This window comes from Schistocerca cancellata, chromosome 9, assembly GCF_023864275.1.
Source record: "Schistocerca cancellata isolate TAMUIC-IGC-003103 chromosome 9, iqSchCanc2.1, whole genome shotgun sequence".
Taxonomy (NCBI): domain Eukaryota; kingdom Metazoa; phylum Arthropoda; class Insecta; order Orthoptera; family Acrididae; genus Schistocerca; species Schistocerca cancellata.
The window spans coordinates 385,265,440-385,286,814 of NC_064634.1; the positions used below are offsets into that span (position 1 = coordinate 385,265,440).

At 43.7% G+C, this 21,375-nt stretch overlaps 1 protein-coding gene across 1 annotated transcript in view; it reads right to left on the bottom strand.

Moving 5' to 3' along the window:
- Window positions 1-18,554: 18,554 nt before the first annotated feature.
- LOC126100460 (synaptotagmin-7-like) overlaps window positions 18,555-21,375 on the bottom strand; it is a 151,398-nt gene continuing 148,577 nt past the window's right edge. The window contains exon 8 of the mRNA XM_049911067.1: window positions 18,555-19,957. Coding sequence (XP_049767024.1) covers window positions 19,857-19,957 — 101 coding nt within the window. The 3' untranslated portion in view covers window positions 18,555-19,856. The remainder of the gene's footprint in view (window positions 19,958-21,375) is intronic.

Here is a 21,375-nt window from a genome sequence, read left to right on the forward strand (position 1 = left end):
TTTACCACACAGTGCCCTGCTTGTCACTATTGATGCCACCTCCCTTTGCACTAACTTCCCTAATGCCCATGGACTTTCCAATATTGAACACTACCTTTCCCAACACCCGATGGATTCCAAAGCAACAACCATGACCAACTATGTCCCCACCCACAATCACTTCTCCTTTGAAGGTATTACCTACCAACAAATCTGGGGTACAGCTATGGGCACCCACATGGCACCATCCTAAGCCAACTTATTCATGGACCTTCTAGAGGAATCCTTCCTAAAAACCCAAAATCCTAAACCCCTCACCTGGTTCAGATTCATTGACGATATCTATGTGATCTGGATCAAGGGTGAGGACACCATATGCACACTCCTCCAGAACCTCAATACCTTCTCCCCTATTTGCTTCAGCTGGTCCTACTCAACCTAAATAGCCACCTTCCTCAATGTGACCCTCCACATCAAAGATGGAGACATCAGTACCTTTGTCTGTATCAAACCTACCAACCACCAGCAATACTTCCACTTCAACAGCTGCTACCCATTCCATACCAAGAAGTCCCTTCCATACAGCCGTCCGCATCTCCAGTGATGAGTGGTGCCTCTCAAAGTACTGAAGCCCCCTGTAATTACCCCCTCCCCCCAACATTGTACAAAAACATGTCTCCCTTGCCTTATCTTTCCAGTCATCCACCACCTCCCTAGGTCCCACTGTCCAGCCACAGAGGAGCAGTCCCCTTGTGACTCAGTACCACCCAGGACTGGAGCAACTGAATTAGATTTTCTGGCAGGATTTTGACCATCTCTCGCCGTGTCTTGAAATGAGAAATGCCCTACCCACTATCCTTCCCACTCCCCCCAGCCACTGTACCCACCCACCCACCACAGTGGTGTTCCACTGGACCCCTACTTCAGTCTGGTCACAAACATCACCTATCCCATCAAAGGCAGGGCTACCTGTGAAACCAGTCATGTGATCTAACCACTGTGCTGGATTCTATGTGGGCATGACAGCCAGTAAGCTGTCTCTCTGCATGAATGGCAAGTGATGAACTGTGGCGAGAAAACGATAGGACCATCCTCTTGTTTAGCAGGCCACCCAACAAGACAGTCTTCATTTCAATTACTACTTCACAGCCTGTGCCATCTGGATCCTTCCCACTGACACCAGATTTTCTGAATTATGCAGGTGGGAACTCTCCCTGCATTATATCTTACATTCCTGTAACCCTTCTGGCCTCAACCTTCATTAGTCATTGTGCTTACCCATCTAGCTCCTTCCCTGTTCCCATTCCAGCACTACACTGTCCTCTATTTCAATGACACACCCAGTCTTTTTACATCTCTCCTTTTCTGCTACCCCCTCACCCTCTTTCCCCCAACCTCTGCCTAACCTCCCAACTGCACCTAGCTGCCCTACCATCTCTCCACCTCATCCCAGCATGCTCCCGCAGCAGCACTTTTCCTTGCCCCACCCTTAGCCTGCTATCCCTCCCCCTCCCCACCCCAGCCTCTTCCTTACCCCCACCCAGTTGCATCTCCCATCATGAACTGCTGTTCGCAGTCTGGCTTCAGCTGCCAGAGACTATGGTTATGTGTGTGTGTGTGTGTGTGTGTGTGTGAGAGGCATTTTCATGTGCGCAGGTGAGTGTGTTTTTTTTTTTTTTTGTCTGTTTTTGACAAAGGGCTTTTTGGCCGATAGCTTATTGTGTGACAGTTTTTTTGTTCTTTCTATCTGTGACTCAGCATCTCTGACATAGGATGAGTAGCAACTAACCTGTTCATAAATTGATACATTGTATATAGATATTCCTTTTCACATTAAGTGCTCGGGTTCAAATTAAATGATGGATTTTATGTTGCAGACTTTCTACTAGCTTTACTAGCTTGCATGTATGCTATTCACTGCAAATACAAGACAAAATCTGCACTTGTGCCTCATCCTTTGTTGTATTAAACAAGAAACTATAATCTCCTTTCATACTTAGTATCCCATGTAGCTATTACCTGAGAATCATGTTTATGTCATTAGAAGCCTCACGAAGAAACCTTTATGAAAAAAAGATTGAAAAATTCTCATCTCATATTAAAATAGTCTTTTGTGATGGATGTTTTCACTGTGAATTTGAAAGCAATTTTCTATCCAATGCAGATGTATTTTTTCACTACTTCTGTTTCTTGTTCACTCATTCATTCATTAATTATGTAGATGAAAGATGATTTTCAGGGATGAGTAACAAATCAGAGTATCATCAACAAAATGAAACCATTGTTAAGAACTGCATTAATAATTACCTAGGGGTAACTGCTGTAAAGTATTTATGGGCAGTACTGTTACATATTTATACAATTAATGTATCTAAAAACAAAGATGATGTAACTTACCAAACGAAAGTGTTGGTATGTGGATAGAGACACTAACAAACACAAACACACACACAAAATTCAAGCTTTCGCAACCCACAGTTGCTTCATCAGGAAAGAGGGAAGGAGAGGGAAAGATGAAAGGATGTGGGTTTTAAGGGAGAGGGTAAGGAGTCATTCCAATCCCGAGAGCGGAAAGACTTACCTTAGGGGGAAAAAGGGACAGGTATCCACTCGCGCACACACACACACACACACACACACACACACACACACACACACACACACACACATCCATCCGCACATATACAGACACAAGCAGACATATGTAAAGCCCCCTTGCGGGTTCAGGGGTTAGAATAGGCCCGCGGTATTCCTGCCTGTCGTAAGAGGCGACTAAAAGGAGTCTCACATGTTTCGGCCTTATGTAATGGTCCCCTCTTGGGTTTGACCTCCATCTTTCTAAATTATTCTGAAGAGCGAGCCAATTGGGGAAGGGCGCCTTACATGGTGCACTGTATCCGTCGTGCATTGAGACCTTTAGCCGGCTTTTTCGTCGTTGCAATGGTGTCCCGCTCGTTTTCCATCTCTTGGGCGAGGATATGTCCCTGGGTGTGATTCTCATGCTGCACTCTGCAGTGTTGCTTTTAACTGCGACGATGACCTTGGACTTTTTTGCACCTAAGATCCAGCACGGTAGCCAGTCCGTTGTGGTGGGGCCGCCATGTACCCTGTTGGTTGTAGCCCCCTGACAACACAGGGATCGCTCTACTGATGCCTGCGCTGTTAACTCCCCACGTATGCCAAGGAGTAGATGCCTATCCTCCTGGGGTATCGGGACTCCCGGCAATGGCCATCCTGCCAGGTGGCCTTTGCTCTGGCTGGGTGGCGCCCGTGGGGAGGGCCCTTGGTCGGAGTAGGTAGCATCAGGGCGGATGACCCGCAATGAAGCGTGGTACATCATCTCTAACTGGCGGCCAGACGCCAGCAGTCTCTAAATGTTCTCGGGCTCAATTTAATGCTCAGAAGTATGATCCGAAAACGTTCCCCTCCCTGGCCATGCCGTGGGAAGAGCGTAAGTCTCAGGATGGAGGTAACAGTTATTCACCCCAATTCTTAGTTTGCACGAGAGCTGATGGGGAGTCTTTTCTCTCCACAAAGCCTCAGTTCTTCGTCGAGCATTTAGAGGACAAGTTTGGGGAGGTGGAGGGCTTGTCCAAATTGCGCTCTGGGTCAATACTGATACAAACAGCATCCTCCGCCCAGTCACACAGGTTACTTGCTTGTGACAAGTTGGGGGATGTTAACATTACTATTACACCACATAAGAGTTTAAATATGGTCCAGGGTGTTATTTTACGTAGGGACCTCCTTTTGCAATCTGATGACGAGCTGCGCGCTAACTTAGAACGTAGAGGTGATCATTTCGTCCGGTGCGTTCATTGGGGTCCGAGGGACAATCAGGTTGCTACCGGTGCCTTCATCTTGGCTTTCGAGGGTGATACGTTACCGGAAAAGGTCAAGGTGATGGTCTACCGATGTGACGTCAAGCCCTATATCCCTCCCCCGATGCGGTGCTTCAAGTGCTGGAAGTTCGGCCATATGTCTTCCCGCTGCACTTCCAGCCTCACATGTCGAGAATGCGGACGCCCATCTCATCCCGATACTCCAAGTGCCCCACCTCCCATCTGTGTCAACTGCGGGGAGCACCATTCACCTTGCTTGCCAGACTGCAGAATATTCCAGAAAGAGCGCAAAATCATGGAATATAAGACCCTGGACCGACTGACTTATACTGAGGCCAAAAGGAAATACGACCGATTACATCCAGTGAGAATGACATCTTCCTACGCCGCTGCTACAACACCTGTGCTCGCCCCATCAGTTTTGCGACTTCTGGCCGGATCGACGAGTGGTACAACTCCTCCTGCCCCCTTGCCAGTGGGGGGCTCTACCCACCGGCTTGCTCCTGTGCCACCTACCTCAGGAGCAACACCATCCCCCCCATCGGGGACGTCGGTCCCCGCTTCTAAGCCAGAGAAGTGTCCAACTTCTTCGGCTTCTCACGCTCGCAAGGGGTCCCTTGGGTACCTCCCTTCCCAGGTTTCCACCAGCGGGAAGGCTGATGACCGACAGTGGCGTAAGTGCCCACAATCAGCTGGTCGAAGGGCTTCACGATCCTCCTCAGACCCGGAGACTGAATCGGTGAAGCCCTTCCACCCAGTTAAACCCAAGGAGCAGCGTGAGAAATCAAAGAAGAAGAGCTCTAAGCCCAAGGAACTCGAGGTGGCAGCCACCCCACCGCAACCTTCCAGCTCTGCGTCTGAGGACAAGGTGGAGATTCTGGCGTCTGCTGAGGACCTCGATCTCGCTGGTCCCTCAGACGCCATGAATAGCACTAGCACAGGTGCTCAATCGGGGGCAGCAGGTGACCCAGCGGCGTAATCTGCCTTCCCAGTCCCGTCACGCCTTTCTCAGCCATGGACAAAACCATCCTCCAGTGGAAATGCAGCGGTTTCTTCCACCATCTAGCTGAGCTCCGACAACTTATCAGACTTCACCCTTTCCTCTGCATTGCTCTGCAGGAAACTTGGTTTCCAGCAATGCGCACCCCCGCCCTCCATAGCTATCGGGGTTATTATAAGAACCGAGCAGCTTATGAAAGGGTGTCTGGTGGCGTCTGCATCTATGTCCTTAACTTTCTTCACAGCGAGTCTGTCCCTCTACAAACAGCTTTAGAGGCTGTCGCTGCTAGGGTGTGGACGCCGCAGGCTATTACCGTCTGCAGTCTTTACCTTCCACCGGATGGTGATGTCTCGCAGCATGTCCTGGCTGCGCTGATAGCCCAATTGCCACCACCTTTCTTGCTATTGGGCGACTTCAATGCCCATAACCCTCTGTGGGGTGGGTCAGTGGCAACAGGTCGAGGCGCCACCGTTGAGCATTTATTGTCGCAGCTCGATCTCTCGATTTTGAATGATGGTGCCTTCACACACTTCAGTGTGGTGCATGGCACATACCCCACCATTGACCTTTCAATCTGTAGCCTTAGCCTCTTACTATCTATCCAATGGAGTGTGCTTGACGACCTGTGTGGTAGTGACCACTTTCCGATCTTTCTGTCACTACCACAGCGTCACTCTTCTGGGCGCCCTAGCAGATGGGCTATGAATAAGGCTGACTGGGACTTGATCTCCTCCACTGCCGCTATTGAGCTCTCTCAAATGCTGACATTGATGCGGTGGTTACATCGGTCACCACCGGCATCGTTACTGCCACCGAATCTGCCATTCTCCGTTCCTCTGGGTCCCCTCGGCAGCGGACTGTGCCTGCAGCGATTAAAGATCGCCGGCGGGCGCTCCAGCATCACAAGCGACATCCCTTCATTGAACACCTCATCACCTTCAAACGGCTGCGTGCGCGGGCCCGCCTCCTTATCTGCCAAGGCAAGAAGGAGTGCTGGGAGTGGTATGTGTCCACCATTGTCCTCCATGTCACTCCATCGCAGGTCTGAGCCAAGATTCGACGCGTCTACAGCTATCGGACCCCTGCCAGTGTCCCTGCGCTCGCACTGAATGGAGCAGTTTGTACTGACTCCGAAGTCATTGCAACCGCTTAGCAGAGCATTTTGCTAAGAGTTCTGCTTCTGCGAATTACCCCCAGGCCTTCCGCTCCATTAAAGAGCGGATGGAACGTCGGAGTCTTTCTTTTCACACCCACACTTCTGAATCCTACAATGCTCCATTCAGTGAGTGGGAATTTCACAGTGCCCTTGCCGCTTGCCCTGATACCACTCCCGGGCCCGATCGCATCCACTGTCAGATGCTGAAACGCCTTTCAGTGGACTGCAAGCGACGCATCCTCGACCTTTAGAACCGTCTCTGGGTCGAGGGTGAGTTTCCGTCACAATGGCGGGAAAGCATTGTCATCCCCATTTTGAAACTGGGCAAGAGCCCTTTGGAGGCGGACAGCTACTGCCCCATTAGCCTCACCATCGTTCTTTGTAAGCTTCACGAACGGATGGTGAGCCGGCGCTTGAATTGGGTACTGGAGTCTCGGGGCCTTCTGGCTCCGTCTCAGGGTGGGTTCCGGAAAGACCGCTCCGCCGCCGACATTCTGGTGAGCCTGGAGTCGGCCATCCGTACTGCCTTTGCTTGCCGTCAGCACCTGGTCGCTGTCTTTTTCGACATGCGGAAGGCGTACGATACGACATGGCGTCATCACATCCTTTCTACGCTTCGTGGATGGGGTCTTCGGGGCCCTCTACCGATCTTTATCCGCAATTTCCTGTCGTATTGTACCTTCCGCGTGCAAGTCGCAGCCTCATATAGTTCCTCCCACGTCCAAGAGAACGGCGTGCCACAGGGTTCTGTTTTAAGTGTCTGCCTGTTTTTAATAGCCATTAACGGGCTTGCTGCGGCCGTTCTGTCTCTGCTTCCCTGTATGCTGACGACTTCTGCCTTTACTACAGCTCTATTGGCATTGCAGCTGCTGAACGTCAGCTACAGGGCACAATCCGCAAGGCGCAGTCTTGGGCTGTAGCTCATGGGTTCCAGTTTTCGGCAGCCAAGACCTGCGTTATGCATTTCTGCCGGCGACTTACTGTTCACCCAGAGCCGCAGCTTTCTCTTAACAGCGAACTTCTTTCAGTGGTGGTATCACACAGGTTTTTGGGGGTGGTTTTCGATGCCCGGTTGACTTGGCTGCCTCATATCCAACAGCTCAAACAGGCGTGTTGGCGGCATCTCAATGCTCTGCGATGTTTGAGCCACACCCGCTGGGGCGCCGACCGATCTACCCTGTTCCGGCTCTACCAGGCATTGCTCCAGTCTCGTCTGGATTATGGGAGCCTGGCTTATGGCTCAGCTTCCCCATCTGCGTTGCGGGTGCTGGACCCAATCCTCCATAGCGGGATATGCCTTGCCACTGGTGCTTTCCGCACCAGCCCTGTGGACAGCATACTAGTGGAGGCAGGTGTCCCTCCACTGCAGTTACGACGCCAACAATTACTGGCTGCTTATGCTGCCCATGTTTTTAGCTTGCTCGGGCATCCAAATTACCGTGTCCTGTTCCCGCAGTCAGTTGTCCATCTGCCAGACCGTTGGCCCCGGTCAGGTTGTCCGATCGCCGTCCGTGTCAAGGAGCTTCTCTCCGGGCTTGGGTTTTTCCTTGTTCCACCTCCTTTCCGGGCACCTCTGCGTACACCCCCGTGGTGTGTTCCTCGCCCTTGCCTTCGGCTCGACTTGGCACAGGGCTCAAAGGACTCAGTCCCTCCAGAGGCCTTCCGCCGCCGCTTTTATTCCATCCTGGCCAGGTATCAGGGCTCTGGAATTGTTTACACTGATGGTTTGATGGTTGCTGGTCGTGTCGGGTATGCGCTAACTCTAGGGGACCATTCCGAACAACGTTCTTTGCTGGATGGCTGCAGCATTTACACTGCTGAGCTGGTTGCCATCTTTCGTGCCCTAGAGTATATCCGCTCCTGCTCAGGTGAGTCCTTCGTTATCTGTAGCGATTCCCTGAGCAGTTTACGAGCTCTCGACCAGTGTTTCCCTCGTTCTCGTCTGGTGATGGCTATCCATGAGGCCCTGCATACTCTTGCGCGTTGCGGCCGCTCTGTGGTCTTCGTGTGGACCCCAGGCCATGTTGGGATACCTGGCAATGAGAATGTTGACCGCCTGGCGAAAAAGGCCACTAGTAAATCATCTCTGGAGATTGGCCTCCCGGAGACTGATTTGCGGGCAGTCTTACGCCGCGTAGTTCTTTTGGTTTGGGACGCTGAATGGCGCAATCTGCCCACGCCCAACAAACTCCATCTGATTAAGGCGACGACGACTGTGTGGCGGTCGTCCAAGCGGGTCTCCCGCAAGGAGTTTGTTGTCCTCTGCCGGCTGCGCATTGGGCACACTCGGCTTACGCACGGCCACTTATTGCGCCGTGAGGACGCACCTCTATGTCGCTGCGGCTCCGTTTTATCTGTGGTCCATATTTTATTGGAGTGTCCGCTTTTAGCTGTGCTCAGGCATTCGTTCGCACTGCCTGACACACTCCCTGCCCTTTTAACAGATGACTCTGCTACGGCTGACTTAGTTTTACGTTTTATTCAGGCAGGGGTTTTTTATCATTTAATCTAAGTGTTTTTGTTTTGTCTTATTGTTTTGTGTGGATTCTGGCCTCTGGCCTCCGGCCTCCGGTTTTAAACTGATTTTTTAATGTGTTTTAAGTGGTTGGCTTTTCCTTTTTTTATCTCTATGGTCGGCCAACCACTGTCACACTCTGTGTGATTTTAGTTTGTTTTGTCTGGTCTTTGTCTCAGTTTCTCTTGTTCTGTGTCGTCTGTGCTCTATTCTGTTAATCGTTTTTATTCTCTGTGGGTGTTTTTTTAGTACTTGGAAAAAGGGACCGATGACCGTAGCAGTCCGGTCCCTTTAATCCCACAAACCAACCAACATATGTAAAGGCAAAGAGTTTGGGCAGAGATGTCAGTCGAGGCGGAAGTACAGAGGCAAAGATGTTGTTGAATGACAGGTGAGGTATGAGCGGCGGCAACTTGAAATTAGCGGAGGTTCAGGCCTGGTGGATAATGGAAAGAGAGGATATATTAAAGGGCAAGTTCCCATCTCCAGAGTTCTGATAGGTTGGTGTTAGTGGGAAGTATCCAGATAACCCGGACGGTGTAACATTGTGCCAAGATGTGCTGGCCGTGCACCATGGCATGTTTAGCCACAGGGTGATCCTTATTACCAACAAACACTGTCTGCCTGTGTCCGTTCACGTGAATGGACAGTTTGTTGCTGGTCATTCCCACATCTTCACAGTGTAGGCAGGTCAGCTGGTAAATCATGTGGGTGGTTTCACACATGGCTCTGCCTTTGATTGTGTACACCTTCCGGGTTACAGGACTGGACTAGGTGGTGGTGGTGGTGGTGGGAGGGTGCATGGGACAGGTTTTACACCGGGGGCAGTTACAAGGGTAGGAGCCAGAGGGTAGGGAAGGTGGTTTGGGGATTTCATTGGGATGAACCAAGAGGTTACAAAGGTTAGGTGGACGGCGGAAAGACACTCTTGGTGGAGTGGGGAGGATTTCATGAAGGATGGATCTCATTTCAAGGCAGGATTTGAGGAAGTCATATCCCTGCTGGAGAGCCACATTCAGAGTCTGATCCAGTCCTGGAAAGTATCCTGTCACAAGTGGGGCACTTTTGGGGTTCTTCTGTGGGAGGTTCTGGGTTTGAGGGGATGAGGAAGTGGCTCTGGTTATTTGCTTCTGTACCAGGTTGGGAAGGTAGTTGCGGGATGTGAAAGCTGTTTTCAGGTTGTTGGTGTAATGGTTCAGGGATTCAGGACTGGAGCAGATTTGTTTGCCACGAAGACCTAGGCTGTAGGGAAGGGACCGTTTGATATGGAATGGGTGGCAGCTGTCATAATGGTGGTACTGTTGCTTGTTGGTGGGTTTGATGTGGACGGATGTGTGAAGCTGGCCATTGGACAGATGGAGATCAATGTCAAGGAAAGTGGCATGGGATTTGGAGTATCAGGTGTATCTGATGGAACCAAAGGAGTTGAGGTTGGAGAGGAAATTCTGGAGTTCTTCTTCACTGTGAGTCCAGATCATGAAGATGTCATCAATAAATCTGTACCAAACTTTGGGTTGGCAGGCCTGGGTAACCAAGAAGGCTTCCTGTAAGCGACCCATTAATAGGTTGGCATATGAGGGGGCCATCCTGGTACCCATGGCTGTTCCCTTTAATTGTTGGTATGTCTGGCCTTCGAAAGTGAAGAAGTTGTGAACAGGATGAGGAAAGAGGTTTTAGGTAGGGTGGCAGGTGATCGACGTGAAAGGAAGTGTTCCATCGCAGCGAGGCCCTGGACGTGTAGAATATTTGCGTATAAGGTAGTGGCATCAACGGTTACAAGGATGGTTTCCGGGGGTAACAGATTGGGTAAGGATTCCAGGCATTCGAGAAAGTGGTTGGTGTCTTTGATAACGGATGGGAGACTGCATGTAATGGGTTGAAAGTGTTGATCTATGTACGCAGAGTTACGTTCTGTGGGGGCTTGGTAACAAGCTACAATGGGGCAGCTGGGATGGTTGGGTTTGTGAATTTTAGGAAGAAGGTAGAAGGTAGGGGTGTGGGTTGTCGGTGGGGTCAGGAGATTGATGGAGTCAGGTGAAAGGTTTTGTAGGGGGCCTAAGGTTCTGAGGATTCCTTGAAGCTCCGCTTGGACATCAGGAATGGGATTACCTTGGCAAACTTTGTATGTAGTGTTGTCTGAAAGCTGACACAGTCCCTCAGCCACATACTCCCGACGATCAAGTACCATGGTCGTGGAACCCTTGTCCGCCGGAAGAATGACGATGGATCGGTCAGCCTTCAGATCACGGATAGCCTGGGTTTCTGCTGTGGTGATGTTGGGAGTAGGATTAAGGGTTTTCAAGAAGGATTGAGAGGCAAGGCTGGAAGTGAGAAATTCCTGGAAGGTTTGGAGAGGGTGATTTGAGGAAGAGGAGGTGGGTCCCACTGTGACAGAGGATGAAACTGTTCCAGGCAGGGTTCAGTTTGGATAGTGTCTTGGGGAGTTGGAACATTAGGAGTAGGATTAGGATTATTTTTCTTCATGACAAAGTGATATTTCCAGCAGAGAGTACGAGTGTAGGCCAGCTTCACACATCCGTCCACATCAAACCCACCAACAAGTAACAGTGCCTCCATTATGACTGCTGCCACGCATTCCATATCAAACGGTCCCTTCCATACAGCCTAGATCTTCGTGGCAAACAAATCTGCTCCAGTCTTGAATCCCTGAACCATTACACCAACAACCTGAAAACAGTTTTCGATCCCGCGACTACCCTCCCAACCTGGTACAGAAGCAAATAACTAGAGCCACTTCCTCATCCCCTCAAACCCAGAACCTCCCACAGAAGAACCCCAAAAGTGCCCCACTTGTGACAGGATACTTTCTGGGACTGAATGTGGCTCTCCAGCAGGGATACGACTTCCTCAAATCCTGCCCTGAAATGAGATCCATCCTTCATGAAATCCTCCCCACTCCACCAAGAGTGTCTTTCCGCCGTCCACCTAACCTTCGTAACCTCTTAGTTCATCCCTATGAAATCCCCGAACCACTTTCCCTATCCTCTGGATCCTACCCCTGTAACTGCCCCCGGTGTAAAACCTGTCCCATGCACCCTCCCACCACCACCACCTAGTCCAGTCCTGTAACCCGGAAGGTGTACACGATCAAAGGCAGAGCCACGTGTGAAAGCACCCATGTGATTTACCAACTGACCTGCCTACACTGTGAAGCTTTCTATGTGGGAATGACCAGCAACAAACTGTCCATTTGCATGAACGGACACAGGCTGACAGTGTTTGTTGGTAATGAGGATCACCCTGTGGCTAAACATGCCTTGGTGGATGGCCAGCGCATCTTGGCACAATGTTACACCATCCGGGTTATCTGGATACTTCCCACTAACCTATCAGAACTCCGGAGAAGGGAACTTTTCCTTCAATATATCCTCTCTTCCCGTTACCCACCAGGCATGAACCTCCGCTAATTTCAAGTTGCCGCCACTCATACCTCACCTGTCATTCAACAACATATTTGCCTCTGTATTTCTGCCTCAACTGACATCTCTGCCCAAACTCTTTGCCTTTACATATGTCTGCTTGTGTCTGTATATGTGTGGATGGGATGTGTGTGTGTGTGTGTGTGTGTGTGTGTGTGTGTGTGTGTGTGTGTGTGTGTGTGTACCTGTCCCTTTTTCCCCCTAAGGTAAGTCTTTCCACTCCCGGGATTGGAATGACTCCTTACCCTCTCCCTTAAAACCCACATCCTTTCATCTTTCCCTCTCCTTCCCTCTTTCCTGACGAAGCAACTGTGGGTTGCAAAAGCTTGAATTTTGTGTGTGTGTTTGTGTTTGTTAGTGTCTCTATCGACATACCAACGCTTTGGTTTGGTAAGTTACATCATCTTTGTTTTTAGATATATTTTTCCCACGTGGAATGTTTCCCTCTATTATATTCATATACAATTAATGAATTTTTACACCTTTTTTCCACTTAACCGTATTGCTCTAAGGAAATGTTTGGAAGTGTACAATGAAGATAGTCAAATGCTGTGGTATAATAATGTGTTCTGCACTTGCTATCATATTTGTAATAAGTGATCATACTCTTAATAAAAAGAAAAAGATTCAAGATTTGAAATTCAAAGTTGTACCAGTTAATTTTATCCCGTTTTTCTCTTGTTATAACAGAAATCACCTTATTGGCTGTTAAGTGCTTCAGTTCTTAAAGACAACTTGTAACCCTTCTAGCTCAATAGGTCCAGACGGCAAAGAAGTATCAGTAGTCTTAGTTTAAAGTTATTTGTTCACTATTTGGCAGAACATTACACCAGCCACAACGTAGTGCCACTGTGAATGCTGTTCTCGGGAACAAGGTAAGTTAATTGCTGTCTATAAGACTGCTGTCAAGCAATTGGAAGCTGCTGCAAATCACTATGGTGAGAGAGCTGTTTAGGGAAACACATCAGAGATTCCAAAGGTACCTCTAGAACTGTCCTCTCTTGGATACTCTCATGTACAGGAAGTACAGAATCTCTCACCACTAGTTCATGTGACTGTAACTGATGTATCAGTGGTAGGTTGTGGTCTCTGTACCGGCATGGAACAGACATGGAGAATGAACTCCCTAAACATAAATTTTAGTTGCTGTCTCCCACTGAAACTGATGCTGAGTTTGGGAGACATACTTCACTTATTGGGAAGCCTGCAGTATCCCATGTCAGTCAGGCACTAGCACAATAGGATCAGGTGTTGTTACTCATTGGCAGTTTGAATGTATGGCAAATGCAAATAGAATTCAGGAAAATGTCAATAATGGTTGGGAAGAATCACCTTGTGCACTCAGCCTTGAGGCCTTATTCAACGAATTGAAGAGGCTGCTCCAGCAGTCATTGATGAAACAGGGTAGAACCAAAATTCAACTACAGATTGTAGCACATGTTGAATGATGCTTTTTGTCGGTGATCTGAGGTCACACTTGGATCATACCAGTGTGTGGCAGATAGGGTTTGGAAGACCAGCCTTGCTCATGAAATTTCAACAAAGCTCACAGTCTGCAGGATTGTCCCCAGAACTGATCATGACCTCCTGTTTTTGAATCATGTGGAAGGCTTTAACCAGAGACTTTGAAAGTCCTATGATAAATTAGTCTATAACTTCCAATACTTGCACCACAGGGTCCTTCCATATGGGTCAGGGGTGCATTAAACATCAGAGGCTGCTAGCCTGGTATATTATTTTAGTTTAGGTAACTCTCAATCAAGTCCAGATAATTATGGTTTTAGGAAACCTTGAAGTACTAGTATGAGAGTGAAATAAATATTGCTGAGTCCTGTTGTGAAACTACTACTCTCATTCTTATTTTAGATGGCAAAATATTGACCCTGAAATGTGGATTTCGAAACTATTTTTATTTTCAAACAGTTAATAGAGAACCTGTCTTCACTAGTGGCCATAAGAGTAATGTTATATGTCATAGTAATGCCTAATTACATAATAAAAAGGTCATTGTGATCTAAATTGAATGTCTTTGACCATAATCAAAAGGTGCAGGATTTTGAGTTCTGTCTGAACCAATGCTTGGATTTTAAATTAAAATGATCAGTTATAGCAGCTAAATAATGCTAATATAAGAAGTCACCCTCATTCTGCCAACAGCTGTGTGAAAGAGGGCAGAGGTGTGAATAGAGGTTCAGTGCATTCTTTTGCTCTTTGAATGGAGAAACTGTCCATAAATGTAGAGGAATCTGCAATGACCACTGATGAGGGTATAAAGGCAATGAGAAGCTCTACATTAAAGAGACATAATGTATATCCACATGACAGGTGGCCTGAATTTAATTTAACTTATTGATTCACTCAGTGATCATCTCACAAATAATATAGGATTCTTTACCATATTACAGGGGACATAAATAGCCCAAAATATACATGATGAATATATAAGTATGCTTTTATAAGGATTGGAGTAGTGGTCAGTCATGTTCCTGACGAATTTGCTTGAATTAATTCAGGAAAACAACTGAAACCTAAACGAAGATGGCTGGACAGGGTAAATATGACATCAGTGTCTTAACAACTGCACAGCCTCATTTGCCTGCAATTGAAAAAGTGTCATGAGGATCTCTTCATTGCTCAATGATTTTGGATTATTACCCCATTCAGATTTCTGGGCATGGTCTGCCAAGGGCCATAATTTTAAGGTAAACTGTTCTGTACAACATTTCAGTACATGACAAAAAGTATTCATTATCTAGGATTCAGAACATCATTCTGTAAATTATTCAGAGGTAAAACAGGAAACCAGTAAGCCCTAAAAACTCACAAGCATATTAAAAGTAAAAAAAGAATCAAATTCATGTGTTACCTGGGTTCATTGGTTGTATGATGAACAACAGTGCTTGCTGTAAATGTACTTCCTCTTTCATAGTATGTAGAAAAATAACATTAATTCTTTTAGATTTACAGAAGCTTTTGTGACAGTTTAAAAAATTTAAGCACCACCCAAAGCAGTAGTTCATTTAATAGTAGTGCCCTCTGTATAGAATGCTCCTTTCCAAGCTTTCTAAGCACAAGAATGTATCTGACAGCCTTTAATGGAAGTAAGTGCACATAACAGTGGTTTTCTTTTTTTAAAGTCTCTCTCTTTTGTTAATTTGTACCATTATTTGTTACATATTCCTGGTAATTCATCTCTATGTACATTTGAAATAACATGAAATAGGAATGTCTTCTTTTAAATAATAGTAACAATCATCATCATCATCCATAGCCATCTCTCTCTCTCTCTCTCTCTCTCTCTCTCTCTCTCTCCGTACTTCACAAAGTTTCAAAAAAATTCAAAAGAACTGACTAAAAATTAAGTACTTTTAGAAGCAAACAATGGGAACTCCAAGTAGGAAGTGTGTGTGTGTGTGTGTGTGTGTGTGTGTGTGTGTGTGTGTCTTTTACTGATGAAAGCTGTCGCTGGAAGCTTTATGTAAGTGTCTTTATTGTGCCTGTCTGCAACTTGACATGTTAATACCTTCAGAAATATTGTTTTGCCAAAGCTGCACGTCTTTAACTATATGTATTTAGATTACCATGAACCCTGGTGCCTTGATTTTCAATTTTGCTGTGGTGTTTAGACAGAGACTGGAATTTTTTTTGTTTCCATAATGGCCACACCATTCAAATATAACAGAGTTGTGTCATGTGTTAGCTGAGCAATCTGCTGGCATTACGTGGTGTATCATTTCAAATATTTGTCATCATTATTGTGAAATTTTAGCGTGCATTGTTACTCTGAATACAGAGATGTTCTTATAGTATTCTTAAATATTGTGTGGTGTTGATATGTGTAAAGCATGATATTAGACACACTGAAGACTGATCTTTTGAAATCAGTCAACTGATGTTGAACATAATTTCAATGTACAAAATTGAAGGAAAATGGAATTAAAGGTATAGGATCAGTGAGTGATGATACACAAATTAAAAATATTGTTGTTATGTTGGGTTTTACAGTTATCACAACACTGTGTTAGAAAGAAATCCTATTGTATTTAATAACTTTTTAAATGTATTTACAAACTAACATTTCACAAAACACAGTATGCTTCATCTTTTGGAAAATAGTACATCACCTTTAAGATTCTATGATTGAGTCCTTCTCGGACAGCTTTTCATGTAAAGTTACATATCTTTTTACTGTCTAACAGATACTTCTTTTTTTATACTGACTACTACAAGTACATTTTGGAAATTTACTTTCTACACATTTATTACACATAAGTTCTGTATTGCTGAAGTGTCACAATGGCATGTTTTAATAAAAACAATACACAGCAGTCTCTAGAAATCTCTGTTTTACTTTTATAGCCTGCAAACTATATGGATAACTGGGTTCTTGATATAATACAAATTAAACTTGTACCCTTACAGGAAGTATTTTTATACAGTTTTTGTTGTATGATACCAGATTAATTCATATCTTTATTTATAATATTTACTGACCATGTGCTACAAAATTTCCTTGTTCTGTATTATGCCATTTAAAAAAAAAAAAATTGTTAGTACTGTTTCATTTCACTGTAAGCAGTTATTTTTTTTTAGATCTGTTCCATACACCACACTGAACTGATCACAAGAGTGAACTAACATATATTTCTACAGACATACACCAACAATAACTTCTTGAAATTTAGTGAGATAAAAGCATCTCAAAACTTATTGTCCAGTCTTAACAACATAACAACTCCCAAGTAAGGAATAAGTGTTCGGTTTATCAAAAGAAATGAGCCTGATGACAATAGCTATAGTTAATGCACAACCTCAAAGAAACAAATTTATTATGAGATTAGCTTGAGTTAAGTAAGAGAAAAAAGAATCAAGTAACTTGCCATTGTTTTCATAATACTGAAGGCACTTGTTAAAACTATCATTTGTTTTTAAAGAAAATTTGAATATTATTAAATATATCAATGAAATTAAGATACGTAAAATTTCTTGTCATCAAGTGGCAGAAGAGAGAAATGTAGGAGAGACAAATGATAGTTATTCCTTCTCTGCCAAAAGAGAACAAAAGTTTTAAGAAATTAGATAATTCAGGAATTAAGGTTGTAAATGCCCCTTGGCTCTGAGAGACATTGTGTCTTTAATTTATGAATAACTTCATTTCCTTTAGTCCTTCATACTTTCCAAATGATGGAAACTTTGCTTTCAAAATATAGAATTTTTGTGTTTGACAGCATCTACTGCCATCTGATGTACAGAAGTTGTTTCTATTTATTTTTTATTGTAGGTTCATTGTGTGGGCTCTTTTATTTGTGGATCAATCTCAATATTTTTTTCCATTCTGCTGACAGTATATTGTTTTTTACAAATTAACCACAAAACACAACTCAGCTAATCAGTTGCATTTAATATAAATTAAATTAACACCTATATATCTACTGAAGAACATTCACAGATCTGTTAAAGCAAAGCTTAACAGTATATTACCTGAAATATTTTATGTAATTGTATCTTCTCATTAATTTCTTACTAATACTATTTCTCACATTAAATCCTTTATGCCTCTCCAATGTGAAGTTAGTGATGGAAAAATAGGAGATAATGTTGTAGATAATGACAAAAAATTGATGTATTTACTGCAGTCATGCAGACAGCAAGAATTTTTGGTTTTCATTAATTGTTCTTTTCATAACATACTGATTGTGAATAAGTTGATGTTTTGTCTTTATCCATGCTGTTTAGAGATGGCAATGATGTAAACTTTTGCTTGCAAAACACCTGGAATATGCAGCCTATTATTGACTAATTACTACTGGAGATGCTATGAACTTTGTAATTTTCAGTTGGTGGATGGTTCTCATCTTGTGCCAGTTATTTATTTTTGATCTTAATGAATCAGTTTGAAAGACACAAATCTAGTGGTTTTGTTCATACAGATATTATAGACACCGCTTCTACTACTATTTTCCATAAATCTTGAAATTGTATATACATTTCATCTAATCTTTGATCAGTACTATTTGAGACAAGAAAGGAGCAACAGGTGTAACTGGAAATAATTGCCATACACATGTACATCTTTCAAATATTTTGGCAATTTTTTACATATGTTTTTGTCTTTTATCTCTAAAATTGGAATATATCATACGTCAATACTGCTTCAATACTCCTTGTGGGATAATTGATAAGTAGACGCTCTCCTTTCATATAAAACAGTCTAAATATTTTTTTTTTTTGGTTATTACTTGAATGTATTTATCCATACCTAAATTTTAATCTGAGGTAACTTGGTTTGCAGAAAGAAAAAAATTATAATATTAAACAATACAAGTACATATGTATATTAAAAAATAAATATAAAATTCATCAATAAATTTTGTTTTTCTCAGCTGTGGGGATTGCTATATGAAACAACTTGTACAGCTAAAGAAATGTGTATTCCTTTTTCCTTTTCTTCAAGAACAAAATTTAGAGTTAGTCTATGGGAATTAATTTTTCTAAATAATAACTAATGTTAAATATCAGAATTGAGTAACTTACAATTGAAAGGACAAAGCACACTTTCTGGGTGCCCCTGCACTCCCCTCCCCCCCTCCAAACCCCCCCCCCCCCCCCTCTCAGAGAGGGAAAGATCTCCAATCTTTGGAGGGTGAGAGAGAGGATTGGAGAAGTCATGATACCATTTCAATTTTGGTGTGTTCAGCCACCAAACAGTAGTTGTATTGTGTTTCTGAGCTTTGAGCTATCACTTAGGCCTACTTAACATTTCGCATCATTTCACTGTTACATTTCACCACTATTGTACTCAAAATGAATGTTAATAGACCTCTGACTAAATGAAAACTCTAGCAAGGTTATCTTTTGAAATTGTATTCATATGAATGCAAAAGCTTTCAAAGAACAATTACTGATATTTAATACCCCACATTTTAATATTTTGTAACATACTTTATATTTTAACAAAATTACTGAACAACAGCTATTAATAGGGAAATTATCTGTCGATGCAAGACCAAGATCTACAACTGTATCAACATATAATCCTCTTTAAAACAGTTGAAAGGGAATTCCAGTAAAAACTGTTGCAGGTGTACACCATAATCAGTTACTGTAGCATATTGTCATACATGTATTGTTAATTTTTGTTTCTTGCTGAGAGTATTTTGCATTCTGAGTGGAAGGTACTAGCTACTGTAAAGATCAACTGTATTAGTATGTCATTCTGGTATTTGTTTATGAAACAAAAATATTGAAATACTGTTAGAATTGTTTGTAAAAACTAATTAAAACATATTTAACTAGACAAACTAAATACTTAAAATTAACTGTAAGTACGGTTGAATAATGAAATTTTGTGACTCAGTAATTTTTTTTTTTTTACATTTCTGACTTTTCAAAAGAATTTGTATGTCTGTTGTATATTAGAGAGCACAATTACATTGATAGCAAGATATTTCAGCACGAGTTACAGAAATCAGCATCATAAACACAGTTTACATTAAAAGCTTATAAGAAGGTCTTGAGTTTGTGTCACATATGTGCATGTGTATGACTTGTTATTGGATTCGCATAGCTCTAAGTAAGAGTACAAAGAGCTTCATGCTACATAAAATTTATGACAAAACAAAACAAGTATGCCATAATAAATGACTGAAAATTCATTCAAGATGCTTAGTACCTGTAAAATAATTATTACTGACAATACATAGCAGTTCCACCTGTTTCTTTGTAATATACATACGTTTTACTGAGTTTATGATGTTGACAATTTCATCACAGCCTGCTTTATAAGAAATTCACTCCACAAGATATGTACACTGCCAAATTATATTTGATCACAGGGTTATGACTGTAAAAATAATGCAGATTATTATTTAATTTGTAGAAGATCCATGGCATAGACTTCATTGTTGATCCCATCATAACTTAGTTACTCAGGTTTCAGTCGATGCCACTGTATGACTGTTTGTCGTGGTTTTGTTATCATCTCCTGCCAGTGTTTTGTCTCTGTTGCTCCAGAACCATTTTTACCTGTCCAACAAAATGCACCGCTTAATTCATAGAAGATTTAGGATTATAAAGAGGCAGCAAAATAATGTGTGCTACTCTAAAAGAAATGAATGCATGTAATTTTAGCTTATATTCACTTTTATAAACACATGTTACAACAATATTTCAGTCCTTCAGGAATGACACTTTGACCACTCAACTAATTAAAAATGTAATTTCTGTTTTTACTACAAAGAAAGCTCAAGATTTAATACTTTCTTTAGAATACCATCATGACAGCAGAGTGTAGACCAATCAAAAACTTGAGAAAAACCCAAGATATCAAGAAGTGTGACATAACTGCTTGAGCCTTTCTATCCTATGACATACAAACCATGGCCCATGATTATTAACACCAGCCTTAAAGACTACATTATGTGATAACCAAGAAATTGATTCTTCCTGTGTGATTCTGAGTTGCAATTGCAGTCTACCAATTTTATACAATATGCACTACTGGCCATTAAATTTGCTACACCATGAAGATGACGTGCTACAGACGTGAAATTTAACCGACAGGAAGAAGATGCCGTGATATGCAAACGATTAGCTTTTCAGAGCATTCACACAAGGTTGGCGCCGGCGGCGACACCTACAACGTGCTGACATGAGGAAAGTTTCCAACCAATTTCTCATACACAAATAGCAGTTGACCGGCGTTGCCTGGTGAAACGTTGTGATGCCTCTTGTAAGGAGGAGAAATGTGTACCATCACGTTTCTGACTTTGATAAAGGTCAGATTGTAGCCTTTCACAATTGCGGTTTATTGTATCGCGGCATTGCTGCTCATGTTGGTAGAGATCCAATGACTGTTAGCAGAATATGGAATCGGTGGGTTTAGGAGGGTAATACGGAACACTGTGCTGGATCCCAATAACATTGTATCACTAGCAGTCGAGATGACAGGCATCTTATTTGCATGGCTGTAACGGATCGTGCAGCCATGTCTCGATCCCTGAGTCAACAGATGGGGACGTTTGCAGGACAACAACCATCTGCACGAACAGTTCGATGATGTTGCCAGCAGCATGGACTATCAGCTTGGAGACCATGGCTGTGGTTACCCTTGACGCTGCATCACAGACAGGAGTGCCTTCGATGGTATACTCAACGACGAACATGGGTGCATGAATGGCAAAACCTCATTTTTTCGGATGAATCCAGGTTCTGTTTACAGCATCATGATGGTCACATCTGTGTTTGGTGACATCGTGGTGAACACATATTGGAAGCGTGTATTCGTCATCGCCATACTGACATATCACCTGGCGTGATGGTATGGGGTGCCATTGGTTACATGTCTCAGTCACCTCTTGTTCGCATTGACGGCACTTTGAACAGTGGACGTTACATTTCAGATGTGTTACAACACGTAGCTCTACCCTTCATTCGATCCCTGT